This window comes from Anser anser (genome assembly GCF_964211835.1).
Source record: "Anser anser genome assembly, chromosome: 4".
Taxonomy (NCBI): Eukaryota; Metazoa; Chordata; class Aves; order Anseriformes; family Anatidae; genus Anser; species Anser anser.
Window position 1 is genome coordinate 15,140,986 of NC_139724.1, and position 17,746 is coordinate 15,158,731.

At 43.7% G+C, this 17,746-nt stretch overlaps 1 protein-coding gene across 20 annotated transcripts in view; it reads left to right on the top strand.

Moving 5' to 3' along the window:
* Window positions 1-17,746, top strand: part of LOC310898156 (uncharacterized protein) — a 176,488-nt gene that overhangs the window by 129,448 nt on the left and 29,294 nt on the right. For 9 of the 20 annotated variants that reach the window (XR_014583002.1, XR_014583011.1, XR_014583012.1 and 6 more), the window contains 3 exons: window positions 13,888-13,942; window positions 14,191-14,286; window positions 17,262-17,359. The exons of 1 other annotated variant lie outside the window; for it this stretch is intronic. Coding sequence is in view for 2 of the 19 variants with exons in the window: in XM_083832678.1 (XP_083688804.1) it covers window positions 17,262-17,359 (98 nt within the window). In the remaining 17 variants the exon portion in view is untranslated. Of the gene's footprint in view, window positions 1-8,816; window positions 8,919-9,837; window positions 9,949-10,452; window positions 10,659-13,887; window positions 13,943-14,190; window positions 14,287-17,261; window positions 17,360-17,746 lie in introns of those variants that run through there. 10 more of the 20 variants (XR_014583010.1, XM_083832678.1, XM_083832679.1 and 7 more) reach the window with 7 other exon arrangements.

The window sequence follows — 17,746 nt, forward strand, 5'->3', positions numbered from 1 at the left end:
GTGATCATCCACCCCCAGGTAAGACTTGCTGACCTCTATTAGGAACAACTTACGCCCTAGAGCACAAGGTTTAATAGCTGTTCCAAAGTGTTTTCTGATGGAGATGTTGGTTTTGGATAGCTTTGGTATGCAGGTAAATGTCTCATCTTATGAGGAATCATGTTAGGGACAGACTTATGTGATATACCTTCAATTCCACTGACTGGGGAGGTTGCCGTATAAGAATAGAGTGCCCAGAATAAAGTGTGAAGGCAAAGACAGGCCACCAAGATAATGTTTCTTCATGAGTTATTTATTTAATATCATAGTGAAAAGAGAAAGAGTTTCACTGTTCAAAATACTCACTGGAAAGCCAAGAAAACGCTCCTTGGTGAGCTGTTTCTTTTCTTCTTTGGAAAAGGGCTCATTTCTTGGGAGAGCAGGGATTAGGTCAGCTGGTCAGTCAATTATATTTCCCACACGAGAGGCACAAAGTGGGAAGACTGGGAGAGGAAACTGCTTTTTACTGCCGAACACTAAACAAAATGCAGAATTCTTCCAAGGGAAATGTGCACCAACAAAGTTTGAAAACATATGTTATGCATTAAAAAAACAACACCATAAAAATAACCATTGTAGATCTCTGCAACCAAGTATAACTTTTACTGCATTGGTACTAGAAAACAGCCTTATTGTGAAGTTGGATAAGAAGAAATTTCCAACATTGTTTGCAATTGTGCTGTCAGGAAGGATAACAACGTAAGCAAATTGGCAGCTCTGATCATTCACCCATGTAGAAATTGCCTGGTCTGTTCATGAACCATATTTTACTCAATCTAAAAGAAAGTAACATTTTCATCCTGATATTATTAAAAACCTAGAAGCTATTAAAAAGGCAGAAGTGCCTATAGATTGATCTAATGCTGTGATTGTAACTGAAAGGACAAAATAATATTATATGTGGAAGCCTGCACTTTTCATAAGGACATAAAATGTTAAAAGATCAAGATTATTAAAAACTTGAAGACATGACAGCCAAGGAGAGAGAGTCAAAACTGTTCTGCTCAGTATGGAGTTCAGGACATACATTTTAGCAGTGTCGTGCTGGATGATTCAAGTGCTAAACTAGTAAATGTTAATATAATATTAGGAAATTATAATGATGAATATAGCTGGATACCATCTGGTATTAACTCAGTTCCCAGGGCATTTAAAATTCTGATTGTGCAGTTCTTTGTAGGATTACTGGGTTGGAAAGCTGTGGTTGAGGAATGTTGTAATTTGTCTGGTGCTAGGATTACTGAAAAGTCAGCCAATGCTGTCTTTTGATGGAAAATATCTTGTTGGTTTTTTAATAAATAACACATTTCAGGAGGAGAGTGCGCTTTTCAGAAATTTTGGTTAATGAGGGTGCTTGCTGGAAGCCGCAGCTCTGTAGCCTTAATCTCATTCTTCCTTACAGTCTAAGTAGTAGCCGAGAAGTGAGGCTGTGCCTGCTGTGCTGCACCCCCAGACCCTGCCTTGCTCTGTGTTTTTCTCCCTTCAAGTCAGGGCTGTGTTGGGCACGGAGGACGTGGTCTCACCAAATCCACGGGCAAGAATCAGCAAGTGACAGAGGCAAACTGCATTTCCCAAGGGGCTGTTTCCAACCGGGCAGCTTTCAGTTCTAGGGCCCAATTCTTTACCACTTGCTTTTCATACCCCAGACAAACTTCTCTCACAGAAAAATAACCCCCCTTTTTTTTTTTTCTTTCCACTCATATATGCTCTTTGATTTTAGAGAAACAGCTTCAAAGTAATGCCGAGGATAAGACAGGAGATGGTGTACAGCATCTGTCAGCAACAGAATAGGTAGAAATAGTAAGTAGTAGCTTGATGAACATGAGTCAGCTGAGTTTGTTAAGTCAAGCAGAAGTAACAGAGCAAAAAATACTGGGAGTGCAAGAAATGTGTTAGGTTTTCCAGAGGCAGAAAGTCAGTAGAAATAGCTTTTATAAGACTGTTCATAAAAAAAATAAATCTGTAGCAATATAAAATGTAAGACAATAGAAGAGGCATCCAGTACCTTGAGTAGAGTACCCATCCTTGAGCCTGTTTTCAGTGGAGATTTCCATGTTCGTGCTGTGACATCAGACGTTGGTTCACCAGAAATCACCGGTATGAAGAGACAGGGGCTACGATGCAGAACAGCCCTCTATCTCCTGGTAGTGTCACTGGCCGCGGTAGTCCCAGCTGCCTTAATTAGGCAGATGTGCGTGGTTTGGAAGGCTGATAAGTGCTCTTGCGATCCTCTTCTCAGCACTGTTCCTGCCAGGGAAAACGAAGGTGCATCTCAGCTTCAGGTTGTTTTGATGAAGTCGGGCTTTTCAGAAGGGTTTGGAATACTTTTCTTCTTAGGCACCTGTTGAAATGCATCCCGGGGTGGCCTGAGATTTGGAAGGGCAGACTGAAACAAATCACACACGTTTCCTATGAAGTCTTCATTCTCCGTCATTACTCCCTGTACTCAGAGATTTTCTGCTCCTGCTCTGAAGGAACCTTTCATCACCTACCTTTGTGTATGCTTTTCAGAAATACAGAGCGGAGGGAGAGAAACCAGGGTGCATATCAGTGGTGAGCCAAATGTGAAGAAAAAAATGTTCCTCTGGAGCAACATTTGTTCGAGCAAAAGGCCCGGGTGATCAGAGTGCTCAAGTTCCCCCAAGCTGTCATTTCAAGATCCTTCTGTTCCACGTGGAACCATATAGTTCCAGCTGTCCCCTCACCTGTGTGTCTGCTGGGTTTTTACACCACCGTGGCAAGGCGGCAAAGCCTGGCAGCTGTCAGACTCCGTCCCATACGACTCCCTGCGCAAGGCTCTGCTGGCTCTGTCCCCCAGGACAAAGGCATGTTTGACAACTTCCCTGGGACTGCCACTCAACAGAAGGGCTTTTTAACATCTCTTCTGCGTTCTCTCGCCTGTTATGGGTGATATTCCGGCTTCTTGTCCCAGACAGATCCTTTTTCTTTGCCATAGAGCTTTAGAGACAAGGGGTTACTCGGCTATTTGATAAATTTCAGCTTTTTGTTTTAAATCCATTTCACTTAATGCCCAGGTTTGTTTTATTTTTCCTCAGACACTGGCTTTCAAGGGCATTTAGGCACTTGTCTGAATTGCTGGTGGTTTTTTTTCTGTACCTTTTAGCGGAGCTAAAGTGTCCGTGATTCCCTCTCCCTTCCTTCTTTCTCTCCTGATCCCTCCCCAGTTCTAATGCTTTGGCTTTCCTACAGAGGAGTGATAAATGGCCCGGAGTGGAGTTTGATGAGGTCAGGTGTTACTGTCGGCCGTAAATCCTTCCTGCTTGTTGCTTCAGCAGCACTCTCTGGCCTTGGATGTTTACGGCTCTTCCAGTGGAGGAGGGATAGGAGTGGTGTGGGCTGTCAGCGCACCAGAGTGATTTGCCGAAGGGTTTTACTTGATAGCTTCACGCACCTGGAGAAACTCCTCCAAGCCCCAGGAACAGAGAGAAATCTTCTAATCAGCTCTTTGCTCCGAGCTAGAGCTCTCCTGCTCAGGGAGCACAGGCCTGCCTATGGCTCATGGGGCGTAAAGTTAAGCAGTGCATTAGGAAGAGATGATCTCTGAACAGAGATGCAGAGACAGATATAAGGGGAAACTTGCTGTGTTAACAGTTGTAGCTCTGTCTGTCTGCATAAGCAATGTATTTACTTTGGTCGTCATCCCAGCACAAGCGAGGTGAATGTGTGTTGCTTTTTTGGCATACTGAGCGTGATAGCCCAATATACGCTGCAAACAATGGAGTGTTTGCAGATTGTCAGCTCGTAAATCCTAGGCAGCTGGTGGCTACCTAGAAGTGCCTTCACTGTGTTGATTCTGGCAAGAGTGCCGAAAGATAACGGTGTGGGGAACTGTGGGAGTGGCAAAAGAGGGCTACTTGGACTTACTCCTAAGTCCCTGTGCCACTGCGGCATGTACCAGAGTAGACAGGGAGAACTGCATGCACAGTTAAAAATGTAGTTTGACCCGTGTCCATAGGAGATCTCACTGTCTCAGTGTCAGCCCGCCGTTCTGCATACATAAGAAGATGCAAATGGAGATGGTAAGGGAACAAGCTTCCCTAAAATGAAGCAAAATTAGTGTTGCCCTTAGCTCTGCATATAGTTGATGCCACTCACTCTCCCCAAATACCATAATCATCAAACAAGTCAAGAACTTATATATGTAGTTAGAGATCACTTGAGCAGAAAACGAAACACATCCGCTAGTGGGTGCGGCATAATTTCTTCTTCACGCAGAAGTTTGTTTAAAATTCAGCAGAACAGAAAAAAATGTTTTTACAATTTTTTTAGTGAAAAAAAAAAGAATACTTACCAGATAAGGAATGCTTGTGCACATGCAGTTTTATTCTGAAATTAGTCAGCCTAATGAAACCAAATTTACAGTGCCACAATAGAGGAGCTATTCAAAATGCAACATTACTCTCCATTTCTCATGCATTTTTAGCTTTAATTTTGTAAATACCATTTAGTAAAATCAAAACTCTTCTCACTGTCTTGCTAGGTTTTGTGATATTCTTAATATTCAAGGAAGAGAGTCGTTACAGGATTGACATCAAAAATGATGTTTATTTATTTGGATCGCTGGAAGGTGTTGATGTCTTCTGTGTTCTCCATCTTGTCTCTTTAAACCTGCTGGATCATACAAAAGAGCATGAATAGAAGAATTTGCCTCCAGAACTTTTCATTATTAATGATGCTCTATGACTAAATTGGAAATCTGCTACTGTACCCCAAGGGGGTGATTAATTTAGCAGACTAGGAGTTTTGATTAAAAGGGAATGAAATGTCTGACACATAGTCTATTTATCAGTTATTATGATATTAAAACACTCTAATCATTGTGGTGCCTAAATTAAGGCTTCCCAGCCTAAATGTCACTTCATAGCGCTCTTTTAGAGCTGGCTGTGTGATACAAGTTTATTATCAGTGGGCGCGTGAGAATATATGTGTATATAGTGGTCTTTGATAGGAACAAAGTGGTTTGGTTAGAGCTCTTCTCTTTGCCCTTTTCTTGTTGAAGAGGAGATAAGGGAAGATTTTAAGATGTGATCTGTACTCGTAATGCATGTACAAGATGCAACTATCGCTGATGTCCCCAGGAATTATTACACAGAGTTTTGTCAGAATTTGAGCCTACAGAATACAGAAAACATCACAGTAGCATGGGGAGCTAAGTCAAAACTCGTTCCTTCTAGAACATAGGTGAACTCTGAGATGTTACATTTGCCTAGAGATGAAATCGTAACTATTCTGTGTCCTTAAATTAAAGGTCAGGGAAGAAATAGGCAACAATCAATCAAGACAGGTAATCAACAGTTGGCACCAATAATACGTTGTTTAAGCAAGCCACAGAGAAGTATGGAACCAGAGTGATAGATCGTGTGTTTCTGTATAAATGCCTGAGAAATAGCTATAAGCCACAGTATTGAATTGCCAAGCCTACTGAAAGCTTCAGAGAGGGAAGAGGGAGAGTCATGGAGCACTGTAAGACTGAGGAACACAAAGTTCATGAAAGACAGAGTCAAGAAGTGCTGGGATAGTGGTGCTTTGTGCTAAAGAAAGCTTGGTATCAAATCAGATCAATAGAATAGCCCTGCCAGCAACTCAAATTTAAGTTTTAGGCTTAAATAGGAAAAATACTGCACTAGGCCCAAATTATCCATGGACTGACCATGATGGCGATGGTGACTGTGACATTCTGAGTGCTTTGGAGGGCAGAAAACACAGTCAAGATGAACAGTTTCCATGACCCCTTTGTAGCTTGGGTAAGCGTCCTGCCAGGGTACAATGCCAAGTCTGTCCTTTGAGACCATCAGTGACCACGTCATGGAACGGTGCATGGAAGCCACAGAGCTGAAGCAGCCCCCGAAATTCGGGCCAGCAGAGTGTGCATAGTTCATCATGTTCTTGTCAAAGGCCTGCTCTGCCACAGGGACCACAACCCGTTTAGACTAAGCATTCTTGCAGATGCAAGAAAAGCTAACATCCACTGCTGTCACACTTAATTCCAAAAAGGAGAAGTTAGAAGAGGCTAGAAGAGTTAAGTCCTAAGAGGTAACATAAAGACTATTTAAAGACAGTGATGGAATCCCAGAGCAAATGCACCCCATTTATCGAAAAAGATCACCTTGAGGAAAAACAAAACAAAACAAAACAAAAACACAGAAGGAAGTTAGATAGCTAAGCAGCAGGAAAAACATATTACTAAAAGCAGGAAGGCATCCTTCAAATAGCTTGGGTCTGATGAATGAGAAAAGTAGAAAGTCTCATAAACCCAGGCAGGTTATACAGAAAAATGCAATAAGGAAGTTCAGAAGAACTGGAGAAACCTACAGAAAGAAAAAAAAATCCCTATTAAATCCCATTTCAGATACATGAGAAGCAGGAAGCTTGCCAGAGTCTGTAGGACCAATAAACAATAAATATGCAGAAGGAGTGTTCAGAAAAATGAAATGTTTCATGACGCTTGCCATGGGAGAGCATGGGGAGGTTCCCACAGTGGAATGCCTCTCCTGGCAGATTAAGGATGAACTCGGTGAAGTGGTGACTCCAGTGTGCATCCCCCAGATTATGCACTGGTACCAGAGGAAAAGGGCCAGTGTAACAGCATTTTAAAGTGTTTCCTGAAAGACTCCCAGAGCTCAAAAGTGGTAAACCTGTTATCTACAATAAATAAATTGACAAAATCTGTAATAATAAAGAATGTGTGGGAGCATCGATAAATATCAGTGACAAAGAGCCAGCCAGGGTTTTGCAGTGAAAATCATGGCATACTAATCTGTCGGGTAGCCCTGGAGGAGTGGATGGGCCAGACCTATGATATAACATACATGGTGAGATAAAAAGCATTAAAGGCAGTTAAGAAGTGCATGTGCCATGCAATAGCAATGAAGTGCTTCAAAAAAATGATTAAAATTGGGAAGCAGAAGGTAGAAATGAAAGACTGAAGTTTTCACAGTGGAAGAGGGTCACAAGTCTGGTTCTGTAGGGATCGGTGCTCAGGCCCACAGGGTTCAATATGCTCATAAACAGTGTGGAGAACGGGGAGTGCAGTCAGATGGTAAACTCTGGTGACCTCAGATTTTCAGGGAAGTGAGAGTAAGGGGCAGCTAGAAAGTGATCTCAAATTGAGAGCCGGGTAAGGAAAGTGCAGGTGAAATTCAGTATAGATAAATGTAAAACGATGTAAATGGGAAGAAACTATCACATATTTTTATCACTCAGGAACAGGATTTTGGGGGTAGTGATACAGAATTCCATGAAACTGTCAGCTCAGTGTTTTCAGCAGTGGTCAAAAAAACTCCAATTGAATGCCAGGAACAGGATAGAGTAAATGGAAACCGTAATTATGCTACTTCCTAAAGCTGTGCAGCATGTTCATCTTGAATAGCACGTGGTGCCCTGCCCTCCTCATCTCAGGAAGGACACAGAGAAGGATGACCAGGATGATCTAGGGTGTGCGGTGGCTTTTGTGATAAGAACACCTGTGTAGATTAGGACTTGTCACCCCGGAAAAGAGATAACTGAAAGGAAGAGGTTTGATAGAAGTCTATAAAATCATATGCAACCTGGAGAAAGCAACTCTGGAAAAAAAAACAAAAAAAAAACTTCTGCAGACTGCTCTGCAGTCAAAATCCAAGAGGCATCAAAAGCAACTAAATAAATAAATAAATGAAATATAACCAAGATGGGGACTTCCTTGTCACAGGAAGCATGGTACATTACGTTATAGCAGTAGTTAGCTTCCAAAAGTACCTGGAAAATTCAAGGATGAAAAAAAGAATCCGTTAAAGATGATTAAAATACAAAGATGTCACCTTTAGGTCTGTAAGTTCCCAGGCTGAAAAACAGCCTGGAAGAATATCCTTCCACAAGCTTGTCCTGTCCCCCAGGCAGCTGGGCTGCTCGCTGTGCAGAGGGAGGCAGAGTGCTGGAGTAGGCAGAGCTCTTGTTCTACGCGGCAGTAGAAGTGTGGCTGGGAAAACACCTCGGGGTTTTCGTTTGGGATCTGTGGACAAATTGGAAGTAGAAGAAAGCTGAAGTAGTCCTTACCTTCTGCAGTATTTAAACAAGTCAGTCCCATAATGATATTTTGATTCAATTTTCTTTTACTTCTTTATGTACTTAAATATTAAGTACTAATAACGCACCATCCATTATTTATGTAAAGTATGTGGGCTGTGCGTTCCCTAAGACACCAAGCCATCACTACTGCCCTAAAGGATGGGTAAATCAGATGGATATAGAAGAAAAAAAGTGCAGTGTGAGCCTTTTTTCTCCTCCCTAGCTCCTAAAATCTGGGCTATAGCTAAGAAAAGCATGTTGCTTCACGTGGGAGGAGGGACTGCATGCTAGAACGACATTTAGAGAGGTGAGAGGGTGCCTGGAGAGCTTCCCGCTGGTCTGGCCCCATCCCTTTGGGCACTGTGACCAGAGTCCTGCCCTGCCTTTGCCCATCTTCTCCCCGTGACTTGGAGCTCATTCGGCTCCCAGGCCAGGAAGGTGCTGGTTGCTCTGTCCAGCTCAGCCCCACGAGCTGCTGAACCTGAACCTTTGGTTCATCACGAGCCTTTGGTTGCCTGGTATTGTGTTAAAACCAAATCACTTACAGGTCAAAGCACGACTCGTGTGCCCAGCACTGGTAAACCTACCTTTCTGTGGTCTCCCTTTTTCTGGTGGCTCCTCTGTGAAATGTTTGTAGTGCCACAGAACCCAGGGTCGTGTGAGAAGCAGGGTTTCCCCTAAATAAAATGCAGCTCTCCCACCTTGTGCTGCAGGTTAGCCCGGGCACAGATCCAAGAGCTGGGTTTGCTTTGTCCTCCAGAGTGTCCTGCGCTGCACAGAGACGTCTCTCTCCCAATCTGAAGGCAGGCACAGTGGTGAGCACCTTACTGAAAGGAGATGCAGAAGTGTGAAGAGTTGGCAGTTGGAGCTGGCTGCAGACAAGGCTGTGTTTTTTAAGAGAATCGGGATGCAAAATTGAAGGGGGAAACTTCAGGGGATAAAAACAGATGTTTTAAGACGTATTATCAGAGAGAACAGCACTTTGCAAACAATGCTTGTAAAAATATGACAGGGTAAGGGGAATGTGCCCTATGAATTAGTGGCAGATATGGGAAAAGGAAGTCTCATCCGTCTCCACTTTCTGCATTAATTTTTCTCCTAGCAAAAAAACACAAAGAGATCTCCTGGGGGCAAGAAATCTTCAGCAGAGAGGTTTTGTTTGTAAATAAAACAAGGAGAAAAGTGTCAGAAGATAAACATTTCCTGAAAAAAAAATAAAAATAAATGAAAAAAAAAACATCCCCCAGCAAACCACCCGGCACAAACGGAGCGGGTAACGTCGGCCTCCTGCCCGCTGCCGTAGGTGAAGATGTACGGGAGGCTGCTGGATGCTCTGCTCCCTCCCTCCCTGTCCGTCCCCCGGGTCCCCCGCAGCTGCTGCTGCTGCAGGAGAATAACGAGGATGTTCCTCTGGATGTGACACTGCCTCAGCGGGGTCTTTAGGAGAGCTCTCCCCAGCTATTCCCCCGAGCCCCGCGATAACGCACAGCCTGGGCGGGCAGTGCTGGTGGGCTCAGCACGTCCCTCGCTTTTATTTGCCTGTTCGGGGAGAACATTGCACTTACCTCCACGGCTCCTTTTAAAATGATGGCAAGCAGGAATGTATTGAAACAAATGGCAAATGTTCCCTGCCAGGGTAAGGGGGAACAGTCACGCATCGAAAGAGCAGCCTTGCGTTACCCACATTGCTTTATCTTACACACTGTGCATTTCCATTTATTTTTTTTTTTCCAGCAGGATTTAACACTGAAACTGAGCAAGTGTTAGTGAAGCAAAAGAGCGCTCGGCCTGATGGAGGCCTGGGGTTAACCAATGCACGGAAGCGGAGGAAGTTTGTGAATTTCTGTGAGAACACCGAATTTTGTGTCATCTTTTTCACTAACTTTAGCTTGTTGTTCTGGATGCTGTTTTAGCGACCTGGAGCTTGCCAAGGTGGAAATTGTTAGAATAAACCTGTCTGTGAGTTAGCGACAGAAATATTGCTAGCCTTTTATCTGCTTTTCCTGCTTTGATTTCTCCAGAGCTTACCTGCGCTGTCTCTTGTCCAAAGGACATTTTTATACCTGTGCCGATAAGTGGCAGACTGCTCACGAAGGGCACAGCACAGTGGCAGCCTGCGAGGGAAGCAGTGAAAAGCTTCCTTTAACATCGCTGTACGTGGCAAACCCAATTTTCAGCCGTATATGTCAGCGTGGCAACTCTTCTTGTTCCCAGTCAGCATGCTACAGGGTAATCGAGAATACAGCTTATTGCAGGCTTTTGTTTCTCTTCCAAGATTCGTTCCTTTTCATCCCTTTCTGTGCCGAGTATAATAAACAGAACAGGAAGCTGAAGGCAGTTTGGCTGGGGAAACAAGACACAATAATTAAAAACAAAATCAACAACAACAAAAATATGCAGAAAAACAACAAAAAAGCAGGTCAGCAGAGAGAGAGAAAGACACCTTTGTGAGAGGAAAAGGAAAAGAAGGAAAAGTAATGGCCAAGCTCTTCTCAACCAGCGTGAACGGAGGTTGTGAATAACAAACTACAGAGATCTTGCCATGTCCTACACAGGTGGGTCGTGCTTTTTCCGTGCTCCCTTATTACTGCCCACCCCACTACAGTCAGAGCGGCCCATGGCAGCGGGTCAGTTGACAGCCCTCCTCGCCAGGAGCGAGGCCACTGGTTAGGTGGGAGGTTAGAGGGCAGGGTGAATGCTCTGGCCTCAGGTGTCCTTCCAAAAATGAGTGTTGGAATTTGGCCCTTAAATCCTTAAGCAGCACAGAGATAGGCCTTCTTTTCTCTGGGTTTGGGATAAACATGGAAAAAAAATGACTGAGGGAATGAAAGAAATGCACTCCGGTTCTGCTTTCTTTGTGAGCTTCGAGCTTTTGTGTACATAGAAATGCAGATTTATGAGATCTTGAAAATGCAGCACTTGTATCAATTCCTTCCCTGGCGTTGAGCACGAAGAATCTAATAACCACCAGGTTCTCCTGTTGACGCGGGGAGGATCGTCACTTGGATTTGATCCAACCTCTAAGTATTACAGATGAGCCTAAGGCACTGCTGTAGTGACATATTATCCTGCGTCTCCTTATAGCACTATTCCTGTCTCGCCTTTTCTGGATGCTCTGAAAAAAGACAGTGGCAGAGATGCACCTCGGGGCTGATGTGCTGCAGCAGTTCCTATGTCTCCGTGTTTCACCCGGACTGCTGCAGCTGTCCAATACGGGTTAGACCACCGGGAAAGGGACAGAGCGCCTTCATCGCTCTGCTGGGGGCCCAAATCTGCTCCCCCGTACCAGCCAGCATGAGGCATGAGGCACCTGCACAGGCAGCACGGCGGAGCTGAGGATCCTTCAGGCACAGGGGGCTCAGGGGCTCCTGCCAGGCAAGGCGGCTGAGACGATCCGCTGCCTGCGACCTCATTAAAACAGCCTGATTGGGGCTGCTAATCACATAAATAAAGAATTAAATCATAGCATTAACCTTCTACAGGGAAACCTGCCCTGGCAACACTGGCAGAATTAGATCTATCAATTATTTACAGGGTCATTTGATAGAAATGTATATAGATGGCAGATTATGAGCACTTGAAGCAATAAGTTAACCATAAATTATTGCTCTGATAAGAATCTTTTAATATTTTCCTCTTCATGTCCTGAATTAAAAGCCACCTTGCTTTTATCTCTGGAAGACAGTAGCACCGCACATCATTTATCGCAGGTAGATCAAACAAAAACCATGCCCCAGCATCGAGGATTTTCACACTCCTTTTTTACTCCTGAGGCTCCTTGTTTTGTTGGCCATCCCTCCTGTGCAAAGAGAGCTAAATGCAGGGCCAGTTCCTCACCTGCTGTGACCTCTCAGAGCTTCCTTGGTGGCAAAGCTATTGAGACGACTGGAGCATGTGTCCTTGCCACCACCGAGCTGAAAGTCAGTGCGCAGGTAACCTGGCTCACCGGTGATCTCCTGTTATCCCCCAGTGCCGCACAGCACCAGGATGCTGTCTGCAGTGGCTCTCCAGTGTTATTCGTCAAAGCATTCAATTCCATTAAATGCCATGTAGCTTTTCCCTTCTATCTAAGGACTGCTTGGAAAAAACGCTCTTGAATCAGATGTGATGATGAGTTCATTGTTTTACCGATTCTACTGGGCTTGCAGGAATGACAATGGTACTAGATGGGCTTGTTTGCTGACCGGAATTTGAATGTGGATCTGTAGATAGCACACAAAAGACTTGGGCATGTGGAGTGGAGGAGGGTGGGGAGACTGAAGGGAAATCTGTCATTATTTATGGAAATATCCAGTATTCATGGAGCCATCTGCTGTGAGTGATTCAAGTCTGAGAAGTGTCATAAAATGAGAAAGCATAATGTAAAAAGAAAAAAAAAACCAACAACAAAAAACCCTGCATTTCTCAGAAACCTGAACCAGTGAATATGTAACCTCAGAATCTCTCTTTTTAAAGATGGTTTGCAAATCTTCTGCCAGACTGAGAGATAAAGATAGATGATATTTCTCAGGTTTCTTTCCTCACCCTTTTTGGAGCAATTCATTTCATTTGTTCATTTCCAGCCTTTTAATTATTGATCATGTCTTTTCCTTTTCACTTCCTTACTGTTACGGGCTATGAGACAAGGGGGAGTTAGAAAAAGGTATTTGAGACTGCTTAGACCTTGAAGCATTGAGAAGGTCTTTACTGTAGCCACGGTTTTCTCTTGATACTGAAACATCGGTTGTGTTGCCAGAATTTTTATTAAGAAATCTTATTATGGGTGGGACCCTCATAATACTCCCGTGGACCAGGTCTAGGCTGGGCTGCTGCCCTGTGCTGTGCCCTCCCAGGTAGTTCAGATACTTCATTTATTGATTTGATCATGCTCTTCTTTGCACAGTCAATATAGACAGACAGTGGGGAAACAGGCAAAAAAAGAGGCAATGATTTGCACAGCATCACAGCAAGCTACTGACAAAACTGGGAATAGACCGTATCTTTCTTGGTTTTTCATGGGAAATAATCCTGGGAAAGTCCTTTTCTCCTCTCCCATAGTGTTGCAGTCAAGGGCTATGTATTTAAAACTCTCCTTACTATTAGTTTGGTTTTTAAAATACTTCGTTGCTTTTAATTTGCTGTTCTTCTTCTTGGGTTATCTCGAAGCCCTGCAATGGTCCTGTTCTCCGTGCAGGGTTGCCTCTCTACTTCCAGTATTCCAGCTTCATGCCTTAAAAATTACATCTCCAGCCTAGCAAAGCACATAAGGATGTGCTCGAGCACCACAGATTTCAATTGATACAATTAAGGATGCTCTTAAGTGCTTGCTTTTTGCCCCTTTCTTCCGTACTTTGAACAAATACTGTGCTTCATGAGAAAACCAACAGAGAAGTGGTCCAGATGCTTGCTTACTAGTGATTTCCATTCTTTCTGGATGCAAGGTTTGGGATTTCCTAGGGCCAAGGCCCTACCAATGAATTACTAGATTACAATCAAAGCTAACATAGAAAATTGGACAGGAGGGTACCTTTAAGAGTTCACCTGATGTCTTGGTCCTCAAAGCAACATCAGCTCCACCTTTGCCTTGTCCGATGCATTTGTCAAGCCTCAGAAATAAGCTATAGAAGAACTGCAGCAATTATTCTCTGATGTTTAGAATGTGTCTAATCCAAATTTCCCTCAGCCATGACTACTTGCCCTGCTCATTGTGCACACAGGGAATGGGCTCTGCCGTTCCTCTCCACAAGAACCTTTTGCAAACCTGCAAACTGTTACGTGGTCAGCTCTGTGTCTTCTCTTCCGCAGACGTGTTCCAGTTCTTGAGGAGCCTGTGCCTTCCCCAGCTGCTGTTGTCCTAGAGGTAGGTTTCACACCTGATGGAAGATGCCTTAGCTCCTGCTTCAGGAGACAGCAGTGTTTTCCCAGTGTCTCCTTAGCTCTAGAAACAACTCCTTCCTTTTGTGCATAATTTGAAAGCTTTCAGCTGTTTTTTTTTTCCCTATCTTTGCACAAAAGCTGCAGAAGGAGCACCTGGCTGTGAATTACAATGTTATGGGATAGTAACTAAATTTTTGGACAGATCATTTGTTCCTTTCTTTAATTATACAGGACTTGTTCCAGCCACACTCATGCTAAGCAGGACCTCATTCAGTAACCAGCCCCTCGGTAATCAATGTCTGCAGGAGAGGAAATACGGTGTGCCAGGTAAGGAAACCTTTGTTTCCTGTCCCAGGTCACTCGTTTCTCTCAGCTGTAGCACAAGTTATGTTTAGTCCAGTAATGAAAAGCTGATTGAACTAAAACATCTGTGAGGTACACAGTCGTGCTGTCTGCAGTGCACTGAAGAATGGTCCTTTGTTTGCTTGGGACACCAAACCCATTGCAAAAAGCAATATTTGTAGCTAATCACCATAGTGATTTGAATTTTCATTTAGCCATTGTGCTAATAGAGGCAGCTGGAAAAAAAAATCAGCACAAATAAACACAACTATTAAGTACTGTCAGTTTTCAGCACCAGGAGCTGCTGGAAGTAATGCTGATGCGTCCAACCCAAGAAATCTTTGTAATGTGAAATGATATATATGAGGCCAAGAGAGGAACACATTTTATCTTGTTTGCTTAGACTCCAGAATAGATCTCTGAGTCTCCGGACATAATGATTGCTTAGGCAAGTCAAACACTGTATATCACCTGCTGAGCATCTGATTCATTGACTGAGTGGATTGAAGCCAATTTAACCAGCTGGAATCTGTAATATTGACTTCCATGGTGTGATACTGATCTATAGCACCCAGAGGATTTGGCCCAGAGACAAAGGGAGGCAGCATTTCCTTTGGGTGACATCTTTCCTGCAGGCCGAGGTGGACGGTAGCTGTCCTGTGAACCTTGCTTGCCCGAGAAGCGGTGTGTAGGGCACGTGCAGTGCCAGTGGGTTTTGTCATGCTCCCTGTGGATGCTTTAGTGTTACTCTGGGAAAGGGAAGGAAGGAGGCTGGACCCAGCTTTCCCTTCTGCTGAAGAGGAACCAGACCATGCATGATACCTCCCTCGCTCTTCAGAGCCCCAGCAGAGCTGGACACTACAGCTCCTGCCCAGCAAGGGCAGCGGGGGACAGGCAAAGCAAGGCCTGGCAGCGTTGAGTGCTGTGACAGCCCTGGTGCTTGGGACTGCCAACATCAGAGTTACGGCACTACAGTGGTACTGCTCATCATTATTTCCTAGCTAAGTGACTTAATTTACTAAATCCCTACAGCTTTCCATATCTCCATAACCAAAAAAAAAAAAAACAAAAAAAAACAGCATGGGGACAAAAGGCTAAGCAGAATTTATTATTGCTCTTTATTATTATCAAATCTTTTGCCTTCTTTTTAAGATTTATGAACCTCTATTTAATTAATTCATCAGGAAACTGAAAAAGCTAATTGTGGGTTCATATGCATTTCCATAGGCAGGGGCTCATTCCCTTACCAGATGTCAATAATACCTGATCCGTGCAAATGGAGCTTGGCTTGTGGCAGCCTGCTGCCTGATCTAATTAATGTCGTGACTCCGGTCCACCCTGAGCAAGAAGGGAGCTTGGGTTTTGCATAATTGTAAGACTGGGGGTAGGCAGGATTAGAAACAGGGAGCTGAACTCCAGTGTCTTGAAGGCTCAGTTCTGCAGTGCTAACCCTCTGCTACCAGGGGTCCAGATATAGGAAAGTGATGACAGAGGCAGGCTGCTTAAAAAAAGAAAACCTAGGAGGAGCTCTGGAGTGCACTGCCCAGCCCTCGTAACTGTTTGTAGGGACAGAAGGGGCTTGTTCACTTGAATTCAGGGTCATGTTAGGTCCCTCTTTGGTTTGCTTTGATCCTTCTAATGCTGCGATTCCCCCTGGGTCAGACAATGCCATGCTGCCTCAAGCAGAGCACTGTTTCACTTGCTGGGTTTTCTTAGGGCAGCATCAGGATTTGGTGGCTTGCAGAAGAGTTGTTCGTTGGCCAGGACCATGTGCATCATCACCTCGTGGCCTCTTCTGGGCACACAGATTCTCCTCTCTTTAGGGAAGTTACTTTTGGGGGAGCCTGGTTGAGATTGCACGTTTTCCGAGGCAGGTCTCAACCAAGCATAGCTTGCTTTTATTTTTGTTGTTCCTAGCATTATTAGCACACAGCTTGTTTTCAAAGATAATGATGTGGAAAAAACAATAGCATCCTGCCAAACTCCTTCAGTATACAGTCTGCAGGTTGTGCTATATTATCTGCGTCCTACTACACACACTGGAATGGTTTGTAAACTCTGTCTTGTGAGCTACAAAGGAAATGAAAATATTGAAATACATCCCTTCCCTTCCCTGCCAAATAGGCCTTCCTTCTTCTGGTACTTTTCTATCTTTGAGCTGTATTGTAAGGATCTTGTTTAGCATTTAAAAAGCTACTGCTGCACTCTATTATCAAAGACATATTTGTTAAAACATGCATATGAAAGGATTTGTAATTGAAGTACAGCTTTGATATATTTAATAGAATGTAAAACTGCCATCCCTTTTTAATAGGAGATGCTTTATGTGCATTAGAAGTAATATAATAATGCCTCTCCACTGAGCTCTACCCATTAGCAGACTTTTTTTCTCCCTTTCTTTTAGTTAATCTTAAAACTTTAATGTAATCTAAACACATTAACATCTTTTTTCTCCCCTTTCTGTACTTGGAAATGCTTTGAACTGAACTTTGTTTCAAATAAGAGATAGCTACAAACATGGCATCAATATACGGTGCCCCAGCACTGCTTGACAGATGGTCCATAAACCAGCACATCTCCTTGCCTTAGAAATGTTAACAGTAATGGGAGCGTGGCTCTATGTGGGAGCGAGGGAGCAGGCATGCATGAGAATGACCTTGTAAACAACGCACCACAATAAGCATGTGCTTTTGTATATTCCCATGTCTCAAATGTAATCAAACACCAGAGCAGCAGAAATAGAAAATGTCAAAAAAAAAAAAAAAAAAAGAAAGAAAAAAGCCTCTTTAATAGCTATTTCCATATTGCAGCCTCAGAATTCTTTACAAGGAATTGTTGTTACAGTTCAGGAAATCAGGATATAAGCTGGTAAACCTTAAGTATGCCAAACTGACCCATGGTTTGGGGTAGCTGTAGCTTGGCATCTCATCTCACACAGAGCTGTTTTTTCTTCCTGCCAGAACTCAGGATCAGGCACTATTTTGCAAGCTGGCTATCCAGTGTTAGTTGCTCTTGGAAAATCCTGGATATGTCTCAGGGCCATGTCAGAGGAACCCAGGTGAGAGCCCCCTGATTTCTAACCTAGTACCCCGCTAACATCCAGCAGGATATATTAATCACAGTTGTTGTAAGAATATTCACAAAACACCTGTGATGTTGTTGCTTTGTTAACAAATGGAGCCCTTTCAAAAAGAAAATATCTCCCCTTTGATTCAGATACACTGCTGTACTGGCCATGATCAAACTTCCACTATGACTGTGTGTGTGTACTTACTGCTTTTCCTGAGAACGTCTTTTAATTCACTCATTCACTGATACCTCGGAGCATTTTGAACATGAATATGTTGTGCCAGTGACTTATGAAGCTAGGTAGCTGTGAGCTGTGGATGGAGACCTTTCAGAACACAGCTTACCACCCACTGCACGTGTCCACTGTGAACGGGCA